At 42.6% G+C, this 22,330-nt stretch overlaps 1 protein-coding gene across 1 annotated transcript in view; it reads left to right on the top strand.

The window, feature by feature from the left end:
• Positions 1–18,933, top strand: part of LOC311001638 (uncharacterized protein) — a gene marked incomplete at both ends in the record, with an annotated part of 31,455 nt that extends 12,522 nt beyond the window's left edge. The window contains 12 exons of the mRNA XM_083992747.1: positions 936–1,084; positions 1,749–1,892; positions 2,095–2,248; positions 4,458–4,675; positions 6,174–6,682; positions 15,825–16,023; positions 16,559–16,829; positions 17,029–17,165; positions 17,307–17,516; positions 17,629–17,841; positions 18,386–18,818; positions 18,920–18,933. Coding sequence (XP_083848873.1) covers positions 936–1,084; positions 1,749–1,892; positions 2,095–2,248; positions 4,458–4,675; positions 6,174–6,682; positions 15,825–16,023; positions 16,559–16,829; positions 17,029–17,165; positions 17,307–17,516; positions 17,629–17,841; positions 18,386–18,818; positions 18,920–18,933 — 2,651 coding nt within the window. The remainder of the gene's footprint in view (positions 1–935; positions 1,085–1,748; positions 1,893–2,094; positions 2,249–4,457; positions 4,676–6,173; positions 6,683–15,824; positions 16,024–16,558; positions 16,830–17,028; positions 17,166–17,306; positions 17,517–17,628; positions 17,842–18,385; positions 18,819–18,919) is intronic.
• Between the last annotated feature and the right edge of the window lie 3,397 nt (positions 18,934–22,330).

The following is a 22,330-nucleotide window of genomic DNA, read 5'->3' as shown; positions in this document are numbered from 1 at the left end:
ATGGAGCCTTTCCAGCAGTGCCTCAAGACTCTGACACCAAATGATTTGATAAAACCTTGACTGACTTCAGAAAAAGAAAACTACAAAAAAAAAATTGTTCAGACACAAAATTCTCTTACAGTTACAACAGTAACATTTTGGGGGGGGAAATAACTCCACAGTGGGGAAGACAGAAAGTTGTGGTGGGCTATGTACTTCTCTGTTTAAGGGCATTGTTGTGGTGTGGCTGCAGGCTGCAGCTGGGGGGACCCTGACGTTTTTCTTGCCTTGTTTGACTAACAAGATGTCTTTTTTTTTCTTACTTATACATATAGTTTTTTTGTTTGTTTTTTACACATTTGTTTCTCCATTTGAAGACACTTCTCATCACCTTCATCTTGACTTTTTTTTTTTTCTGCTACACAATTTACAGGGTGATCATTTCCCCAAGAGGGTGAGAACAGAAATTTAGGGTCACAATCAACTGGCTGCTTCTGTTTCTTTAGGGTTCCTTTTTGTTATAATTTCATCATTACTTTTATGTTGATTTGTTGCTTTATCTAAGCAATATGATGCTTTACAGTAAAACATTTAAACCAATGCCACCCATGTTTAGACGTAACTTTATTCTTGACTCAAAAGACTACAGATGTCATTTCTTTTTTGCTCTTAAAGTGTAATTTGTTTGTCAGTGCTCTGTGGAAAATATTGCATCACAGCAAATGAACAGTATAAAAAGAAAGTGTCATATTGCGTGTGTGTGTGTGTGTGTGTGTGTGAGAGAGAGAGAAAAGATTTAAAATCAAAAAGAACCTAATCATACAACAATTAAAATATGACTGTAAGCAGTTGCATGTATGTGTTGCTACCAACCTCTGTACATTAGAAGACCAGCTAGGAGATATTTATCCATCAGTCCCCTGATTGTGTTGCTCTGCTGTGTTGTGTTGTTCCAGGTGGTACTATGAGTGTGATCCTGGATCTGCCCTACGCCACCTCCATCATCATCTCCTCTGTGTTGGCCATCGGTTACACACTGATGGGGGGGCTCTACTCTGTGGCCTACACGGATGTGATCCAGCTGATACTCATCTTTTCCAGCCTGGTGCGTAACATCTTTCCATCCATTCGCACAGCAGCACATTGAACGATGAACACCATCAAGTATGTTCCCTATCAGACCATTCACTCAGCTACATAATGGAGACAAGTGGCCGAAAGCCCAGAGGGATCAAATTATACATCCTGAGGTACCTGGTGCCTTATTAACTATGCAAGAAAGATTGGATTACCTGCCAAATTAAAGCATCACTGATTTTATTAGCTTGTTGGAGTTTTCCTCCCCACACCTCACGTTCCAAATAGCTGCTATCATTTGATTGTGGAATGTGCGGTTGAATACGGGGTACCCACAGGGCTCGCTGGTAAAAGTCAAGTTTACCACTGACACCACAGCCAGTAGACTGTTCTGTATGAGGGAATGCCATTTACCAGATAACTGGGGAAAAGACATTTTTTCTTTTCTTTTTTTAACAAATGACTCTTTGTGGCGCCGCACAAATCAGATCTGATGTGCTGTGATTAAAAGGCCAGCTAATTGATAGAGCTGCTGCTGAGATTATTACCACTGCGTGAAACTAAAAAGCACATCGTACTGGAGCTTCAACCCCAGCTCGAGTTTCAGATTCCCAATTCCCAGTGTTTAACTGAAAACTTCCCCTACTGGGCCGATAATCAGATTAGTTGTGTCCTTGTGTATGTGTATACAGTGGGTCTGTGTGCCGTTCATGATGACCAACACTCACTCAATGGACATAGCCGTGACGGCCTACAGCCAGACCTTCCAGGCTCCCTGGGTCGGCGTGGTTGAGTTGAAAGATGCAGGCAAGTGGGTTGATGACTTCATGCTGCTGGTGAGTGGGAGTGGGAGTGGTCGTCGCAGAGTGCACGTCTCTAAATAAATCATAGCGTTTAAATTAAATTCAACTCAGCAGTTCAATCAGATTCAGGCTTATTTCATTAGACACAACAATGGCCAAGCATAGCAACATCATAGGCATGAGAGAATAGTTCTTATTGCTGCATCAACTGATTCCTGTCCTGTGTTTGTCCTAGGCTCTGGGCGGTTTGGCCTACCAGGCTTTCTACCAAAGAATCCTGGCCGCGTCATCGTGCACCCAGGCTCGAGTAACCTGCTTTGTATCGGCAGCCTTCTGCCTGGTGCTGGGTGTCCCATCGGTGCTGGTGGGAGCCGTGGCTGCATCCACAGGTACACACTCTTAACTCACAACTAAATGTATAAGCGTAGTCTGCACTGGACATAAAAAACAATGGGAAATTAGACATTTCCCCCTTTATTTAAAGTCCCTGTGAAGTGACACTAGATTCGTCTTCTGAGTTAATCACATCCCAAACAGATGTCTTGTTAACCATCCTGCCAAAGGTTAATGCTAGAAAAATGTGTTTAGTAGGTGAAATTAGGTTTTAAAGGGACAACGAGGAGTTTTCACACTACATTTATGAGCCTCCGCGCACACCGTGAAATTCTTTGACCGGCGCAAGACAGACTCATGTTTTCATTCATCAAGAATTAAAGTCAGAGGTTCAAAGAGGTTACCGACCATAAACGGCGATTCGGCGGCGTTATTCTCATGACTCACCGGGCAGCGTCCGCGAAACCGAAAGTAAGGAAACGCTGGTCGGCTCGCCCAGCATTTCCGCCACCACTAATAATAACAAAATAACGATAGAGACAAAACGATATATTTATCGAAAATGGGCCCATTAACAAGTGTGGGTAACGTAGATTCATCCACATTTATAATTTTTCGTTCTGCCGATAGAAAAACTCCTCGTTGTCCCTTTAAAATCATGACAAAATGAGGCAGTTCTCTCAGCTCTGGAAGCTGGGGGCGCGTCTGCTACTGGCACCGAAGCCCCGCCCACCTGCTGAGCGTCGTCAAGTTACAACTGTCAAATCAAATATCGGACAACTACGCTTATGCTAACTGTCACATCGTACCCAAGCAGCTACAGGTTTGAGCTATACGCTTGAGTCTGAGTCTGAGTCCAGCTCTTATCTGAATGTTTCGGTGTTCCACCCTATGTGGTACAATATTTTATCCCATTGTTGTTCTTTTCAAAGGTTGCCTTGTACAATCTGGCAGAGGGACAGTCGATGAAAACTAGCTTTTTAAACTAATTCGGGTGCATTTACATATGTTTTTTTTAACACAACACCGTTTTGGCTTTTAGAGTTTTGCCGCCGGCTGGTCCCATTGATGAAATCTAACAATTGTGTAAGTCTTGTTAGTTTGTTTGAATTAAAAGTGAAGCTTCATGTTTCACATAAGAGATGAAGGGTAGGTGGGTAGGGGGATAGTTGGCAACGCTCCCCCAATCAGCTGCAGCGGTTTGTCCGTGAACCCCAGCTGTAGCCGGTGAAAGTTTGAAAAACTATCTGGCGCTGCAGAGGCACCCTTTGGTGGTGATGCACTTCTCCCCACCAGCATAGCTCTGGACAAAAGCAATCCACCTGTCCTTCACCTCATCCTCCCGGGGAAACGAGAATTAAGTGACCGAGCTGATCTCCGAAGTCACACAGCCAGGAAAGACACACTTTCGAGACAACGGCATGGCTAGCTATAGCTAGCTATAGAAAAATAACTGCGTAGGTATAACTTACTCAAAACGAGCGGGATAACCACCGATGCTAGCATTCTTGAAGTATTTATAATGTTACTGTGTACGTGGGAGGAGTTATGAAAGTACAGGGCTCCAGACTAACTGTTTTTTACTCGGAGCACAGTGGCCCCTAACTTAAAGTTTTAGGCGCACACCGACATTTTCACTGTATTACTGATAAATACTTTGATAAATGCAGAAACTATGTTTTGAATTCACATTTTAGTGTGCAACAGTTTAAATACTGAAAATATAAAGTTAATGTTTAGGCTGCACTGACCACCACTTGTGGTAAACTCATCCTAGACCCCCCTATGTGCACGGACTGCTTGGCATCAAACTCGTTGAGACCCCCCGCCCAGCCCAAATCAATCATTTCCGTTTGGGAGCCTCTGTGCAGCGCTGTTCTGCGATTTGAGTACCACTGCTGAGAGCGCAAGCATATTATGGGATGTTTAAAGTTTGTAGTGAGCCGTCGAAAAAAAAAAAATCAACCATTTAGTCGCAGTCTGAAGTAGGGACGGCAGTGTGTCATGGTGCCCCCTCTGTAAGCCCGCCCATAAAAACCTAGACCACTACAGAGTGAAACTGTACAGAAATTAGTATTTTTGCATGTTTTTATCAATACATTTCAAACACTTTTAATATATTTTGAAACAAAACTCCAATTTCACTTTACAGTGACTTGAACTGAATTAAGATCTATTCATCGCATTAACCCTCTCCTTCCCAATTCATTCATTTGTTCTGTCAGTCTTTGGTCTTAATCCAAATATTCTCCTCTCTCCTCCCAGACTGGAACTCGACTACCTATGGATCGAACACCCCGTATGAAAATGGCCAGGCGGGCTCCGTCCTTCCCATCGCCCTGAAGTACCTCACACCTACGTACATCTCCTTCGTCGGCATCGGAGCTGTAACTGCTGCTGTAATGTCTTCCATGGACTCGGCTCTTCTGTCTTCCGCATCACTGTTTTCTTCAAACATCTACAAGAACATCATCAGAAAGAAGGTGAGATTTTTGGAGAAAGATATCATGGGGGTGTACCCAACCAACTCAACTATCTGCAAATGCAAATTTAATGAAAGTGCATGAATTCAACCCAAAGCGGCGCAGTAGCCGCGTGCGTTCGGTGCAACGGCGACACTGTTTTTTCCCCCCGTGCATGTCCGTGGAGCTGCGCACGGGGGGGGGGGAATTATTACATAATTATTGCATAATGTCTATCACTCCTATTGTTTCTGATGTACAGGTGCATTAGAATATCATGGGAGAGTTTATTAAGGCCTATGTCACTAATTCAATTGAAAAAGTCAAACTAAGACATTATATATATCCATTACACACCGAATGAAATATTCCATGTCTTTATTTATTCTGTTTATTTTAATAGTAATAATTATGGCTAACATTAAATGAAGACCTAAAATTCAGTATCCCTCAAAATTTTAATATTACAAAGGACATTTTTTTTTTTTTTTAAGCATTTTTAATATAGAAATGTTGGTCTTCTAAAAACTATGTCCATCTATGTGCACTCAATACATGGTTGGGGTTGAACTACTGGAAATGGACTTTTCCGTGACATTATAATGTATTTAGATGCAGATATATTATTTGTTAATGGTGAGTACCCCCCATTGACTTCACAATACTGTAAATATTGTACACTATACCCACTGTGTTCTGTCTGCTGAGTGAGATATGTGAGATATTCACTGTGGTAAAACAATGATCCGTTTCATGATCTCAGCCTCAGGGGCCAGTTGACTGTTACAGAGCTGTAACTTATGGATACTGTGTCTTTGTAATAGACAAGAATCTGTTGGTCAGGGAGGCCTCAAGTCCAGTTCAGATTATGCTTAGGTCCTTTAGGCTACGTTCACACTGCAGTTACAAGTGACCTAATCTGAATTCGCTCATATGTGACCCATATCTGATTTGCTTAGGTATTGGATTTGTTTTTAATGCGACCGCAATCTGAACAGCCAGGTCGCATTTAATGCGACTTTGACGTCATTCTGACCCGCGCTGCACTGTTTTGTAAATGAATGACAAATAAAGTTGATTGAAAAAAAGTGTGCCACAGGCGGGAGCCAAGAACAGAATCAAAACATGGATAACAGGGCAAGGTTGACAGCGTACTGGGGAGAGACACTACTCTAACAAGCGGGAGACCAGGGTTTGAATCCTTTAGCATTAAGCCATACAGTCCTACAACACTAGTTGCCGTTGCCATGTTCGCTTCCGTAAACACCGCCGTAGCGTGATGTCATCAATCATCAACTGCGCATGCGGGTCACTTAAGGAGCGTGAGCTGTTCACACAGCAATCTGTAGACAGGCCACATTTAAAGACGTAATGGGAACAGCCAAACACAAAATTGGATTTGAGCAATAAATTGGAATTGTGCATGAAGACCTGCAGTGTGAACGTAGCCGTTAGACTGTAGAACAAGGTGTCATGTGAAACTCTTTGTCTCCTCATGTCATTCTTTTTGCTCCTTCAGGCATCGGACCGTGAGATGCAGTGGGTGATCCGCATCTCAGTGGTGGTGGTGGGGATGGCTGGCACCGCCCTCTCCTTCTTGGACAGCAGCATCCTGGTCTTCTGGCTCCTGGGCGTGGACATGTCCTACATCATCATGTTCCCTCAGCTCGTCTGTGTCCTCTTCTTTGAGGTTTCTAATGGTTACGGGGCCACCGTGGGATACGTTATCGGACTGGTAATGAGGTTGCTGAGTGGCGAGCCCCTCATCGGCCTGCTTCCCGCCATCAGGTTCCCTGGCTGTCGGCTAAATGCAGAGGGAAAGCTGACACAGTACTTCCCCTTCCGCACGGTCATCATGATGATTTCACTTGTGGCCATTCTGCTCTTCTCCTGGCTGGCATCCTACGTCTTCAACAGAGGTCACCTGTCTGAGAAGTGGGATGTGTTTAAAGTCAAACGTGAGCAGAAATCAACACCTCAAGACGAGCAGACATCAACACCCCAAGACAAAGAGGACCAGCCCCACCAGTATTATTGTTTTTGTTAAGGTTAGGTTGTAGATAACAGTGTCTCAATGACACACAGATCAGGCTTACCAGTCCCCCGCTCTAGCTTGAAGACAAAAGGTGATTGTGCCTTTGAGGTAGTGGCTCCAACTCTCTGGAACTCTCTCACTCTGTCTGCGGTCTGCAGGCTCTTTACAAGTTTTTAAGGCGAGACACTACATTTACAGTACACGTTGACTTTACAGTACATGTCTTTAAAGGCCGTTTTCTCAAAATGAGTTTTTCCTCAGACTCTGAACCTGAAATCTCCCCTTCAGCAGCACCTAGAGACACCAAACCTTCCAGTTTTATTCCTGTCTATATTCTGAGGGTTTTTACAGAGGGGATTGTTGATATCGTTCAAAGCCTGATTTATACAACATTTTATTCCTAAAAACATGGCAAAATTGGTGACTTGTGACAGTATTTTCTCATTTACAAAGTGATAAAAAGAGATATCCAAAATCCCCTGACTCTAATATGTCAACAAAATGAAACAAGAATTTTGAAAGGGGCTTTATCCATTTTTCAGATTTCGGTTCTGGAAATGTATGCAAATTAGCACATATTTCATCAGATATTGCCTCATTTACGTATTTAAACATAAAATTTGACAAAACTTGTAATACAAAAAACATTTGTTTTAATGTAAGTGATGAACTTGGGAAGTTTCATGGTGATATTCTGTTATTTAAAATCTTTACCCTTTTCACCTGTAGTGTCTCCCCTTAAACGGAATCTGAAGACCCGTCTATTCAAGCTTGCATTCATCTGCTGCCTCTGTTCTGTAGGGTCTTTTTCTGTGTGGCTCATGATTGTCTACATTTTTTGTATGATGAGGTTGTTGACTGTTGTTAACGCTGTCATCATTGCGTGAGAACTGTTAGGCCTATTTGTTTATCATTTTTTGTTTACTGTTTGCTCTTTAAATTGTAATTTTGTTAAGTACTTTGTAAATTTTATATCTGTGAAAGGTGGTGTACAAATAAAAGTATTCATTCATTCATTTTCTATTCATGGGTTGCAGTGACGTCACGTCAAGGGACCGCCGCCATATTTGTGTCCGATTTGACAGGTCTTCTCATATGACAGCATGCAAACCGCAGGATGGAAATGACAGTTTCTTGACAAAATGACAGGGTTTCATACATCCTGTCTGGGTTTATATCTCTATAACAACAGACTAACTCTATATTATCCCACTTATTACACAGTTTATGAATTAATTAATTAATTTGAGACGTAATGTTGATCAAAGTCCTTAGTCCGGTCACTTCTCCGCTGTTTGATCCTCACCCTCCTCCCAGTCGACTCGTGTGCAGTTGTTTTCAACGAGCTTTTGATAATCAATCAGTAGATTGATGAATTATCATGTAAATGTTACGATGTGCGCATTTATGTAGTCCTGTCTGTCATAAGAGATGACGGTTACGGGACACGTTTGTGTCAGGGACTCGCGGTGTCACAGACACAGCTGGTCACAGCTGTGACACTGCGCTGGCCCGTCCGCTCTGATCGCAGGTTTGGTTCCAGCAGCGGTGAGGGAGGCAGAGAGCCTCCACTCTCCCTCTAACAAGCTACAAGTCATTTTTCTAACATCACAATTAGTCTGAAGCTGCTAAAAATGAAACACAAGGTAAAAATCCTTGATAGTTCTTCTGCCCTGCTCCGCTGATCAGAGCGGCGTCCCTAGCAACGGCCCGTTTTACTTAGCAACGGTCTGTTATACAGAAATAAAAGACCCTAAATACAGAATCAGTGAGTAATTAATAAGAAAGTAATCAAAATGCAGAATTCAATATATCCATGTTATTTAAAAAAAAAAGTGAATCCCCTCTTTTTGTGAGACTTGTCACAGCCCATGCTGCCACTGATAGACTGCCTGCAGTCAACCATTTATTCCGCCTATAACTTTACGTCTTTTGGGATGGAATAAAACTGCAGTCCGGGGTTTCTTTGGCGACTGCTATCACAGTCAACAGCACAATATAATCCTGGCATCTTTCAAATAACGTCAATTTTCGGTCTCTTGCTGATTTCCTCCTACTACTCCACTTGTTCTGGTAACGTGACGCTGTGATCTGTGCCCAGATTGCCCTGATTCGGAGACAAATATGGCGGCGCAGAAACACAGTGACGTCATGTGAATCTAATGAAAACCGCTTATCCCTAAGCATCTTTAATCATCCTTATCATCCTTAATGATGATATTTTAATACTTTTTCAGTGTGTTGAAAATTCAAATAAGAATTTCACTGGTTTGTGCTTGTCCCCAACCCAGACTTTATGACGTCTCCGGTATAATAAAGCAATAAAAAGTGCTAAATTCATTAAAACTTTACTTTGCATTTCCTCATGACTTAAAAATACATTTTTCAAATTCATATAGTTTATATTTGTTCAATTTGCCATAGTTATGTGTTAGGTGTGTGCATGCTACATAAAAAAAAACCATCATAACTGTTTCAAAGGAGGTTAAATCGAAAGCAACTGGACTTAGTTATTTGTCTAGGAAGACGTTTCTAAATAGTTTCTAAATAGTGAGTCTCCACACCAGATAGTTGGACCAGTCCCAGCCTGGTCAGATGCGTACATGAACTGATGAAGCCTCTTGGATGAGAGGTGAAACGTCTTCCTAGACAAATAACTAAGTCCAGTTGCTTTCGATTTAACCTCCTTTGAAATACTATGACCTGGGCAAATGAGAATATGCACCGGCCCATCATAATTGAATTTTACTTGGCATTTAATTCAATCATTCTTTCAATTCATTACGTTTACTTTTACCATTTACACAAGTCAACATTTAGGAAATATATCTATATCTTGTCAGTAAGTGAAATTGAGGATCTCTTCATATACATCAAGTGGCAAAGCATCAGTTGCATCTTTCAGATTAATCACTTGAAATTTATTTGTCTTTTCAATCACATAAGTGTGAAGGTGGTCTTCAAAATACTTAATGAATATTTCTATTTTCTCAAGTAACTCTTTTGTGCAGGCAATCATTTTCTGAACATCAGTAAGAGTGGTATTTGATGCAGGATACATTTTAGCAACAAAAGCTGCTGCACAGTTCTTAAGGTCTTGGAGATCAGAATTCACAGTAGTACTGTCTAAACTTCAGTCCATATCAGTCTCTCAAGCACCTGAGAGGGTGGGGATTGATGAAGTCCGAGAGTGGTAATATTTTCTGCCTCCGTTTCAAAAGGAACGACATTAGCATGGGAATGGTCTCTTTTCAGAGATCTGCAGGCCATAGATGTGCTCGTTGAACCCCAAGACTGAGGTCAGTTGCACGGGACAGGCAAGGTTGCAAACCCAATACAACTTGAACAGTTTGTCCAGATTGCAGGTGAGGCCCTCTTCCTGGAGTGGGATGACTACGTTGTCATTAACAGCCACGATGACATGTTGTGCTGGGATGTCCAATGCTTACCAGACGAGGCTGCATCAGTGGAGCAGGGTCAGTGGCTTGCAGGAGGTCGTGGAAGCGTGTTCCTGGCTAAAACACACACTGTATGCAACAAATCTGATTATGTATACATCATGCACATAGATGACTTTTACAAGTTATGAATAATTTACACATGAAAATATCTCACTTGTTTTGTATTCCAGTCACAAATTAAGATATTCTCACTTTTAATGTCCAACATGTAGGACAAAGCTGATTTGACCCTGTCTCCCACACACGACTCAGAGGAAATCAACTAAGGAGGGAAAACACAGGAAGCTAAATTAACAGAAACACATACAGGAAATACTTCAAAAATAAAATACAGACAGGGTGTGACAACTAATGTGCAAAGGTTTGGGATGGCATTCCTGCTCCACCAGAGTATATCAGATTATTTTTGGGGGTTGAAAAATTACCCAAAAGGCCCTGACCAAATTTGCAGAGCTGACATGTGAGACTGTAAGGTTAAATGTGTGTCAACTTGGGGAGTCTATGCAGATAACACAAAAAGCATGATAATCCTCCATAAATAAACCAAACATTACCAGCACTCTCAGTTTATGGTGGTTAGTCAACAAATTTAATAATCGATTTTTATCAATTAGTTGTTGCAGCCCTAGTCTGCCCTGACGGAAGTGCGTTGCTGCAATTAGCCTCTGATTGGTCGGAACAAGCCACCCAGCGGAAGTCCCGCCGCCGTGCTGCAGCTTTCACAGTCCGCCCGGTAAAGGGAAACATCAACAAACAACACCAGGAACCGAACCATGGATCTATTATACATCCGTGTCTTGAACTGAATAGAAGAATATCCGTCAGCGGTTGCCGACCGCCGTTAAACCGAACAAAAGAATAAATATCCGTCAACGGTTGCCGACCGTCGTTACACCGCAGACCCAAATCCAGTTTCCAACCGGCAATATTTTGCACGCGCACCGTTGCTACGGCGACGACCGCATCGATTGTGACTGGTTGAAAAAATTCCAAACGGCCGGAGCGTTTTTTTCTCTGATCGCAGAATCATAGGCGGACCAGCCAGACCCTTCTTCTCTGGAGGATGGTCTGGCGAGCGAGACTATTGCAGCCCTAGTGTAATGTGAAACTCTTTGTCTCCTCATTCTTTTTGCTCCTTCAGGAATCGGACCGTTAGCCTCGTAAACCCGCCTCTCCCGGAAATGCAATTCATTTCATTTCTGAGGGAGAGTCTGGCCCCATCCCCATTCTAAGCGTTTGGACTGAAACCCTCAGAAGGCCGAGCCAATCAGCGTCGCCGCTGTGATTGACACAGCACGTTGGCCAATCAGGGACCGACTGGCGCAAAGCCCCGGATGATAACGTCACTACACTGCGCGACTCACCACAACAAACATGGCGGAGCTATCGAACAGCAGCCTAAAAACAGCAATAAGGGAAGTTCTAAATGAAATACCATCAATTACAGAACTTAAACAAGAGCAAGAGTCGGCACTTGTTGAGTTTCTTGCAGGAAATGACGTTGTTGCTGTTCTTCCCGCTGGATTCGGCAAAAGTTTGGTGTACCAACTTGCACCGCTGGTGACAAAGAAAATGGTACCGAGTTCAAATCCAATTTTCATTGTCGTTTCACCGCTCGTCGAGCTCATGAAACAGCAGATAAAAGAGGCATCGAAACTTGGAATCACTGCTATGCAGCTCGGTGTTGACGGTGACACGGACATACAAGAGGGGCGATGCAAACTTGTATTCGGCAGTCCAGAGACCTGGTTGCTGAATCAGAAGTGGCGAAGTATGCTGGAAAATCCAGTGTATCGCCAGAACCTCATGGGGATTGTCGTCGATGAGGTCCACGTAGCATACAAATGGTAAATATAATCACATTGTATTTGTATGTAGGTCTCCTGTTACTGTTTAAAGTTATGCTTATTTGTGTTGTAGTTAGCCAACAACATTGTTACCAGTGCTTGTGATAATGTAGGCCCAATGTTGTCTTTGCAGCTTCATTGTGAACATGCTAATTAAAATACTGTCTGCCTCGTTATTGTCACCAGGGGACAGGGTGCAAACGGAAAGCCTGCCTTCAGAGAGAGCTTTGCAAAGCTTGGAGAACTTCGCTCCATAGTAAAACAGGGTGAGTAGAATTGCAATTACTACTTACTACTGCAACTGTAGTGACTGAGGTCACCTCGTGAGCCACCCTCCCCCACCCCCACCCCTCCATTTAATTTTGAGTCGTTTCAATTGAAAGTTTTTTTTTTTTTTACCAAAGCAAGTGTCAAATATAATAAAAGTTGAAAATGGGAACAAATATAAAGTTGTAGGGGGTGCCATACAGCAAGTAAAACAGCTAACAATTTTTTTATCTAGTATTTATACATGTCATTGCACCATTCTACAGCAAATACTACTGTTGATTTGTGACATATGTTGAGATAAATTAAGTAAACATGTCATGTATTATATTTTTTATTCTTATGTCTTGTTCAGGAACACGACAGCAAACATGGGGTCCAGAGACAGAGTCACCAAAATTCTACACATGGATGGGGCAAAGCAGGTGATTGTGAGCCCTAATCGTACCAACATCCGACTAGGCTTTGCCTCTGCACCACGTCAACAACTACAATGCCTGGATTGAATAGTGGATGATGTTAGAGCCAAGGCTACATCGATGGCACCGATCATTATCTACTGCCGTTTAATACCAGCAGTAGGAGAGGTGTTCCGCCACCTGCAAATAGAACTTGGTGAGGATCTCTGGTTAGACAAGGACACAGAGCACAAGATCGACAATCAACTGGTTGGCATGTTCCATTCAAAAACTAAACCATACAACAAGGACAATGTCATTAAATCACTCAATGGACAGGGGAACTGCAGAGTTGTCGTTGCAACAACTGCACTCTGAATGGGCCTAAACTTTCCCAATATCTCTCATGTGGTCATGTATGGTGCACCAGAAGACCCAGAAGATATTGTCTAACAGGTTGGCAGAGCTGGGAGAAATGGACTGCAATCACACGCAGTTCTATATAAAACAAAACATAGAAGTCCTATGGATACTGCAGTTAAAGAGCTTATTACATACCTGCAAACTAGTCGCCTTTCGGCTACAATCGCCGTTTTCTTGGTGAATTGGGTCATGTACGTGAATCGTGTAGAACCGGTGAGTTTTTCAAAAGGGGGGGGGGGGGGGGGTGATGGAGTCAAAGATTTTATTTTATTTTTTTGATAGAGTCAAATATAATAGTCTTGCCCCACCGGAATGACAGCGTTTGAGTTGTTCACGCTGGGATAAAAATAAACCTTATTTTAAATTTTAAAAAAAAATTCCCTCTGAGCCAATCACCTTCAACCAACCATCAACCAAAAGTTTGGAATCGCGCCAACGACATTTTGCTCGAAGAAGACAGAGGAGGACAGCAAGAAAGTTTGGAATGGAAACCAGCTAAAATCGAGGTAAGCTTCTTTGGTACTCGGCTCAGCTGCCGTTTTATAAGGTGATAATTTTATTGAGACCGAATTAATAATGCCAATAACTCAGCGGCGACAGTCCGACCGGGGAGGAGGGGGTGTAATTACCGAGACAATGGTGGCTCGCCATAGCCTCTTAATGGACCGAAAATATTTTTTATGCTGCTCATATAACATCTTGTGTTGCGCCGTTGATTCAACCAGTGACGTTTCTGGTGAGTTTCGGGTAAATCTGCAGGTGTTGGTGTGAAATGATTCAGGTGTATTCACTCTGCTGTAAACACCGGAGCCGCTGCCTGCGGTTAGCCGTTCACACCAAAAGCTTCCAAAGCGTCTAAGCAGCACCGGCGACAGCCTGTCATGTCCGTCGGCTGCCGTTTTTTTCTTTTTTTGAATTTCGGCTCGCTCCCCAATTACCAGCGCGATCGAAGTTTGACGCCAGTCACGTGACGAGCGGCCAAAGCGGCTGATCTGAACACAACACCGACTTCAACGTAATTCAACCCAGTTACTGTGCATTTACCGGTACTTTGGCATACACAGCCAGTGGGTGTCCCACAGGTGGTGAGACGTGTTTAGCTGCATATTTTTTTGCAGCATGTTTTACTGTACCTATACTAAATGCGTCTGTTTTGCAGGAATAAAAGTCTTCCTGTGTCAAATGTTCAGTTTGACTGAGCTGCATTAACAAGACAGAGGAGGTGGTGTAACTTATCCTGTGATTTTTTTTTCAGAATGAGGGAGCTTAAAGATGAAGATGCTATTTATATAGCACAGTTAGATTCTGCAGAAAGGTGCAAGTGGAGCTGTGCGTGGCTCACAATGGAAGTGACAATTGAGGTGAAGGGACAACAGAAAACATTACCTCTCTCTACCTATTTTAAAAAAATTGACAAGGCAGGACATGCTCGGTGCACCCTGTGCTCCAAGGATATAAACTATGGCAACAAAGGAGTGCATGCGCTCAAGTCCCACTGCCAAACGGAAAAACATAAAGACAAATTACTTACCATTTTGACTACCAGGCCAGTTCTAACCCCTGTAGATAAAGCAGTTCCCCAGGCACAGGGACCAGAAGCGATACGACAGAGAGAGGCAGGGAAATTGCCTGTGCCCACGTTTCAACGCATTGCAAATGCAGAGGTGCAGAATCTACTACAATTAATATAGAACATTGAATTAAAGCAGAAGTAAGTGGTCCGGTCGTTTTCGCTAATGCTGCGTTCCAGGCAGGCTTTTGAAATCGTAAATTACAGCTTCAAGTCACAACTTACGACTTTGTAGCGTTTCAGGCAACCCACTCGTGTTTTTCCGACCTGTTTTACCGGTGAAAGTCACTATAACGGCCACTCGTAACTTCCGACCGGTGAACTCGTACCAGATCGAACTGGTACCACTTCACGGTCGGAAAAATACGAGTTTCCTTGAACGCACCATAACAGTCCTCGTCGCTACGTCACCACATTCACGGCGTTCCTTGGCTGCACACACAGCCCTGCATGCCGTTCTCTCTCCTCATTGGATAAAAACTGTAGGATACGATAAATGTTTTCTCTTCGGCTCAGAGCAGAGCAGAGGGACTGAGAGACCCGTGTTTCAGTCCAAACACTCTATGTAAGTGATTGCTGTCGGAAGATATAACTATTTAAGACTTATATTAACACAAATATATCACTTACTTCTGCTTTAAGTATTGGTGTAATTTACATTATGAATAGAAAAATACTTTTGATGTTAATTCAGCTATACAATAAGATACATTGCACCGTACTCATTATTGCATCATATTAATGCATGACAGTTTACAAATTGCATCTAATGTTTCATTTCCTTTGCATTTAGGCAATGATTCTGGCTTGTTTGGCAGAACATTCTCTCCCATTCACAATGGCACCTGTCATTGTGGACCTGGCACAGACCTTAGCTGCAGACAAAGTTGCACTAAGCAGAGTGAAGCTGTGCCGAACATCAGCGTCTTATAAAATGATCCATGGGTTGGGGAACACGTTGACTGAAAGGATCTTTAGCAACACCAGAAACCTACCCTTTTCTATTAACCTTGATGAAGCTACCTCCAATAATAACAAAAAGGTAATAACCGTAGTCATAACAGCAATTCCTTGCATTCATGCAGTATGTATATGTATAGTGCGTTTCATGACATCCAAAGTAATTAAAAATTATCTTTTAATTCACAGGTGCTTTCCATTCTGGTTAGTTATTATAACCCAGAGAAGAAGAAAGTTGATGTGGAGCACCTGACCTCCCTTGAAGTAGTCAAAGTTACAGCAGCTACCATAGAAAAGGCTGTGGGCAAGTTCTTTGAAGACAACAATATCCCATGGTCCAACCTGGTCAGTATGATGATGGACTCGTGTGGTGTCATGCGAGGCAGCAAAACAGGCCTTGAAACAAGGGTGAGACATCACTACTGCCCACATCTACTGGACATTGATGGCGATTCATGCCATCACATTCACAATGCCACAAAGAGATTTTCCGGCCCCTTCAATAATCACCTCGAGCAACTGTTCAGTGACCTCCATGCGGATCACCAGTGGGCCCCTGATCAGGTAAATTCATACACGAGCTTAATGGTGTAGTGAACTTGTATAGTGTCCTCTCATACACACACACAGTCACACGCTCTCGCTCTCTCTCTCTCACGTACACACACACACACACACACACACACACACACACACACACACACACACACACACACACACACACACACACACACACATTCTCACTCTATGTTTAAATTTGGGGTTCAGTTCTCTTGCCCAAGGACATTTTGATGTGTGGTCAGAAGAATCCGGGAGTCGAACCGCTGACCCTTTTGCCTGCTCTCCTCTGAACCACAGCCGCTCCAGTATTGTTGTCTTCTTATCATGAATGTCATTGGACTGAAAATCATAACGTGAGACATGTTCTTTCTGGTTTTGTCAGCGGGCTTACCTCCATGAAGTATGTGAATACCTGAGCATTCCTGGATCAACTCCAAAGAGGTTTGTCCAGCATCGTTGGCTGTCATCTTATGATGTTGGAGTGAGTACTCAGACCATGCTTCCTGCTTACAAAGTCCTGTACTTCGGGTTCATGGATAAAGAAGACAAGGCTCTCTACAAACAACCTTTGGAACAACTCTATGCTGCTCACAGTGTGAATGAAAAGGCCCAGAGACGTATTGAGTCTTTTCACAGTGACCTCAACAAGAAAGGTAACTCAATCCATTGCAATTTCAGATTAGCTGGATAGCGTGAACAAATTAATGGGAACAGCTATGGTGTGTCAACATTGACCTGCATGTCCTCTATCTGATTCATCAATGCTTTCTCAATCTTATGTACAGGTGTGCCTTCTAATTTGGCCAGTAAGTGTATACTAAGTTTCCAGAGCTTTGATGTGTTCATTTGCAGGAATGACACAGCTGGGCAGGGACAGAAAACGGCGGGTGGTCAAGAAACTGTGGCATGAAGGCACCAAAACGGAGCTGCATCTCAGTGTCTACACGAGTGCCCTGGCTATTCTTAAAGAATATGTCATGGTGTTTCAGGTATGATTGAAATAACTACTGTATTTTAACATTAGTCTTTATACAATACAAGTGTAACAATTACCAATGGCCATGTCTAGCTCTCTTATTGTAAGATGGAAATTCACATCCATCTCTCAGACATTGTTACTTCCTCCTCAGGGCAGGGACACCCTGGTGCACAAGTTGCATGACAAGCAGCTGCAGGTTTTCACCAACTTCCTTGCATGCTTTGTGAAGCCAGAACACCTGCCACCAATCCCCAGGACCCTGGCAACTCTCGAACTCAATAGCGACAAACTGCTGCCTGCAAAAGAGCTGTATGTGGGTCGAATGGCAGACAGATTCAGACGGGAGCATCCTCAACACCATGTGAGTGGTTCAAAAATATAGTCACCTAACTTTTGAACAAAAGCCATTTTGATTTAATTAATAATGAAGGGCCACAACTATACCAGTGTGTCAATATCTATATTTATTTCAGCTGCTGAAGCCCTTCCTGGACCAAGTACTCCAGGCATACATCGCATGTGGGAAATACATGCAGAGCAAGCTGCCGCTTGAGAGCAAGACCCTGCAGAGCCTGTCTGCTGTCGACCCTATTGCAAGGGGCCACTCACAGACTGCACGTCATCTGAGAAATCTTCTGGAGATGTTGAGCCAGTTTTTACCTAGTGATGTGGATGCACAGCAAGAGGTTAGATGGATTATGTACTTCCTTCATGTCAGTACTGTATGTAATAGGGATGTAATGATATTGGTTTAGTATCAGCTTGGCTCGCTTGGAACCCGCTGTGGCCTTACCAAAAAAGATCCAGGTACTAGGTTCTGTGGGCTAGAGCCTCAAGAGAGTTTGCAGATGTCAAGGGAGGGAGAGAGAGAGAGAGGAGGGGGTAGGCAGGTGAAAGGGAGGGACGGTGACAGCTAAGCTATTTTAGTTCGACCAAATAGTGTTCTTTGTTACTTATTTTGGACCTTAAAATAGCAATAAATTTATACTGTGGAGGTTACTGTAATACTGTATGGGGAGATTTTGATATCATGACATGCCTACAATACTGACATAAATATTGTACCATGGACTTGTTATTGAGATATTGTTACATCTCTAGTATGCAAAGCTTGTTTGTGTGTCTTGTGCAGGTGCTTTTTGATATTTATTTTTAAACCCTTTCCACTAGCTGCCGTGGAGATGAAATGTTCCCTGGTGGGATAATTGAATGGATCTTATCTTATCTTAGGTCCTCCAGTATGGCGTGGACCAGAGTCTGCCAGGATTTGAGGAAGGAGACAACCCTGATACATGGTGGTCAACTGTCTTTCAGACAGGAAGATATCCTGGTCTCAGCAAGGCAGTGAGGGCTGCGTTGTCTGTGTTCCACGGACCACAAGTTGAATCGTCTTTTAGTTTGATGTCTGACATAATAAACCCAAGAAGCAGCAGTATGAACATCTCCACCCTGAGTGCCATCCAAACGGTGAAACATAGCTTGCTCACTCAGAAGCTGACGGCAGTGGAGATGTTTAAAAGGGATGACGTCAAATTCAGTCCAGTGGACCAAAGATTGTGCCACAACATCATGTCAGCAGGCACCAAAGACAAAACCCTGAGGAAGGAAGCAGCTCTGAGGGAGATGGAGCGCAGGAGAGCATACGACTGCCAGCTATGCCCAAGTGCTGCTGAAGTAAGGAGGAGGCAGGCTGAAGAAGAGGAGAGAGGAAGAAGAAAGCATGCTGCAAAGCAGCGTAAACGCGCATGTGAAATTCTTGTGCAGGCGAAGAGGGCTAAAAAATAAAAAGATAAGAAATAAAGAAAGTGAGGTGTTGTTATTCTCTCAAAGCCATCTTTTCTTATGAGAGATTTGCTCTCTGGGTATCTGGGATGTGTCTGGAATTGTAAAGGGCTCTATGCACAGCTCCACACTGCAAACACTCAAAATCAAGAAAGAATATTTGTCTTATTTCTTGTCAAAACTGATCTCATTACCTAAAATTTAACTTGTTTTTAGATCATTTTCACTTGTTTCAAACAAATTTTCACTTGAAATAAGTAGAAATATCTGCAAATGAACCAAGTTTTTCTTATCACAACCTTGTGATAAGAAAAACTTGGTTAAGTTAAACTTAAAGCAGCTCCTTTATTCCAGGTGTCTGAGTAGTCACAATGGTCAGACACACCTGGATTAATCAGTTTGTCCAATAATGTAAGACAGGGAAAAAAAAGAGCAGCCTTAGGTTCAGGAAAAATGGAGCTGTGCATAGAACCCATTGGGATAGATGGGCTTGTGTGACTACTTGCACACAGAAATTCTAGTGTCAAAATGCTCCAAAAAGTGTAATTTGCATATTAAAATCACTAAAATTTCTCCCGGGGGGGAATGCCCCCGGACCCCCCTAACTTTGTTTGGTTTCGGACCTTCTCACCTTTTTCACTCCAAGGAGTTTGCAGGTCTGTTATTAAGACAGGCACAAGGAGCTGCTTCAGAAAAGCCCTGTATGGTAAATTTGAAGATAATACTCTAAGTCTTGAGCCAGGGCATCTCTGCTGTACATTTTGTCATGCATCTTGTTCATGTGCAGCCGAGGCTAGTGCAGGTGCTGCATCAGGTGTTTGTGTGGTGCATGTGCCCAGTTACGAGTTGCAGAAAAAGGTTAATGTACCTGTTAAAACAAGGGAGGTAACACGTGATCACAAAATATTAATCAAGGACATGTTGGAGAAGTACAAAAATGATTTGGTTGCTGACCATCCATACCTCTTCACTAGCCAGGCTGCCTGCACAGGTTTTAGCAGACAGTTGATTGATGCCGTTTTGAAAAACTGTGCACACATCTTCGACTTAGATTATATTGATAACCACCTTCCTGTCTTCAGCCCCCAACATGCAAGGCACATATTACAAGTGATCCATGATGTTTTTCATGACATTGATACAATGACAAGATATGCCGCCTGCCTCCCCCCAGGAGGACAGCTTTTGTGAGCCAGACATACTGTATATTACCGTGGTTATTTTGATGAGGCAGATGAAAATGCAGATTGTGAATCCAATCTGGATTCAAGTTCCAGTTCAAATGATGACATATGATGTTGGCCTGAAAGTTGTTTTGAGATACTTTTGTACTTTTCTGAATGCAACTGAATAAATATGTCATTGTTTTATGCCCAATTCAGTCTTTTTGTTTTGTTTTTTGGTCAATTGAGACAACCAATAACTACATTAATAGTGCTAGACTAGTGGTCTTAACCAATGTTCCCCGAGGGGACTCCAGGTGGTCCATAGCTAAATCTAATCATGTTTGTAGACCCTTTTGTTGACTTCACAAGTCTTGAAGCAAGCAAATGCACCAGATAAATGGGAGACAGACACTAATATTTATTTTTGCATTTTTATATTACATGTTACCAGGGGTGGAAAGTAACGAGTTACATTTACTCAAGTTACTGTAATTAAGTAGCTTTTTTGTGTACTTGTACTTTTTTGAGTAATTTTTAAAATCAGTACTTTTACTTTTACTTGAGTACATATTGTTGGAAGAAATTTACTTAGTTACATTTTAAATAGCTTAAGTTACAAAGTAAAAAATATATAACTCTGTGTGGGTTGTCAAAAGTAGCTACGCTGCTGCCGCCTCTCTCTCTCTCTCTCTCTCTCTCTCCCTTCACAGACGCACACAGCAGCAGCAGGTCATCTATGCAGGCAGGTACACACCTCTTTCCCCCTCACCGCTACTAGTGCATAACAGGGCTCGTCGCTATGTTGTCATCTTAATATTAGCCATTAGCCGCAGCTAGCGGTTAAAAGCTGACGTTAATGATTAAAGACAACGTTATCAGGCATGTCCATCTATTCGGCTACGTTTATGGTGACCGTGCCAGACACACCGGGGCTGAAGGCCGGACCGGCAGCCCGTTGAGTTAAATGTAGGAGCCCAGTCAGATCCATGGCCATGCTCAAAGGAACAGACAAGCAGCCCACTGCTTCAGAGCAGTTACAGTAAAGAGGCAAGAGAGAGAACCTACAGTAAGCCCCCCCCCCTCCTCCCCCTCCTCCTTGAGAGCAGACAGGAAAGACAGTAAAAAAAAAAACAGGTGTGTGTGAGTGAAAGAGGGAGAGAGAGATTTTTCTTTTCTTTTTTTTTATCCGTATTGAAAGTGGTATTGAGTATCGAATATTTTCCTTAATATCGATATTGAGTTGAAAATGTTAGTATCATGATCATGATCGTGACAACCTTAGTGCCAGTAACTGTAACTGTCCATCTGATTGGCTCTGGACAACTGCAGTGTCAGAAGGTCAGAATCAAGTTGGTGCCACAGGAGCTAAAAGATGATGGAGACCAGTGTATCGATGGAGAAGGGACAAATTTGGAACACAGAGACATGCACAGAGAATGTTAGGCCAATCTCTGGCCATTATAGCCCCCCCCCCCCCCAAAAAAAAAAAAAAAGTAACTAAGTAACTTGTACTCTGAGTAAATTTTAAATGAACTACTTTTTACTTTTACTTGAGTAGATTTTTACACCAGTACTTTTACTTTTACTTGAGTAAAATTTCATCAAGGTAACTGTACTTTTACTTGAGTAGATTTTTTTGGTACTCTTTCCACCCCTGCATGTTACATGGTTACAGTAGCCTACATGGCAAAGACTACTCTATACCATCTTTGGTTAGGGTGAGACGGTCATGGGCACATTTCATTACACAATGTAGACTGGTCAGATGCAGACTGGAGATACTGGCAATTTGCCTACTGCAGATTTAGCTTTTGTTTGCATACTACATTTTGGCCAAATCAGTATAGGTACTAGTAGTAGACATCGTCATGGTAACGCAATGCTGAGGGAGTGGTTCATTTGCATTTAAAGGGAGGGGCCACTGAAACAGACCGTTTTGCACAGCCCTGTTTTTGAGAATGCTGTGATGTTTGATCTTTGGGGTATTTTGACCGAAGCACGTCACAGACATGTCTTTAAGACACTCAGGAACTATTTTAGTTTGTGCAAAAAGGAGCATAATAGGTCCCCTTTAAAAGAGAGATATTGGAATGCAGGTGCGACAAACTTTGTACAGGCAAAAAGTGTGTTTTCCCTTAATCAAACCAAATGAAAACAACTGAAGCTGACTAAAGTGTGCCCTTCAACGACTGTTAATCGTGCCATATATAATAATGGAAGGACGTAT

Source organism: Trachurus trachurus (genome assembly GCF_905171665.1).
Source record: "Trachurus trachurus genome assembly, chromosome: 3".
In the NCBI taxonomy this organism is placed as follows: domain Eukaryota; kingdom Metazoa; phylum Chordata; class Actinopteri; order Carangiformes; family Carangidae; genus Trachurus; species Trachurus trachurus.
Note: the sequence above shows the minus strand (reverse complement) of the source record. Positions and strands in the feature narration are given on the sequence as shown.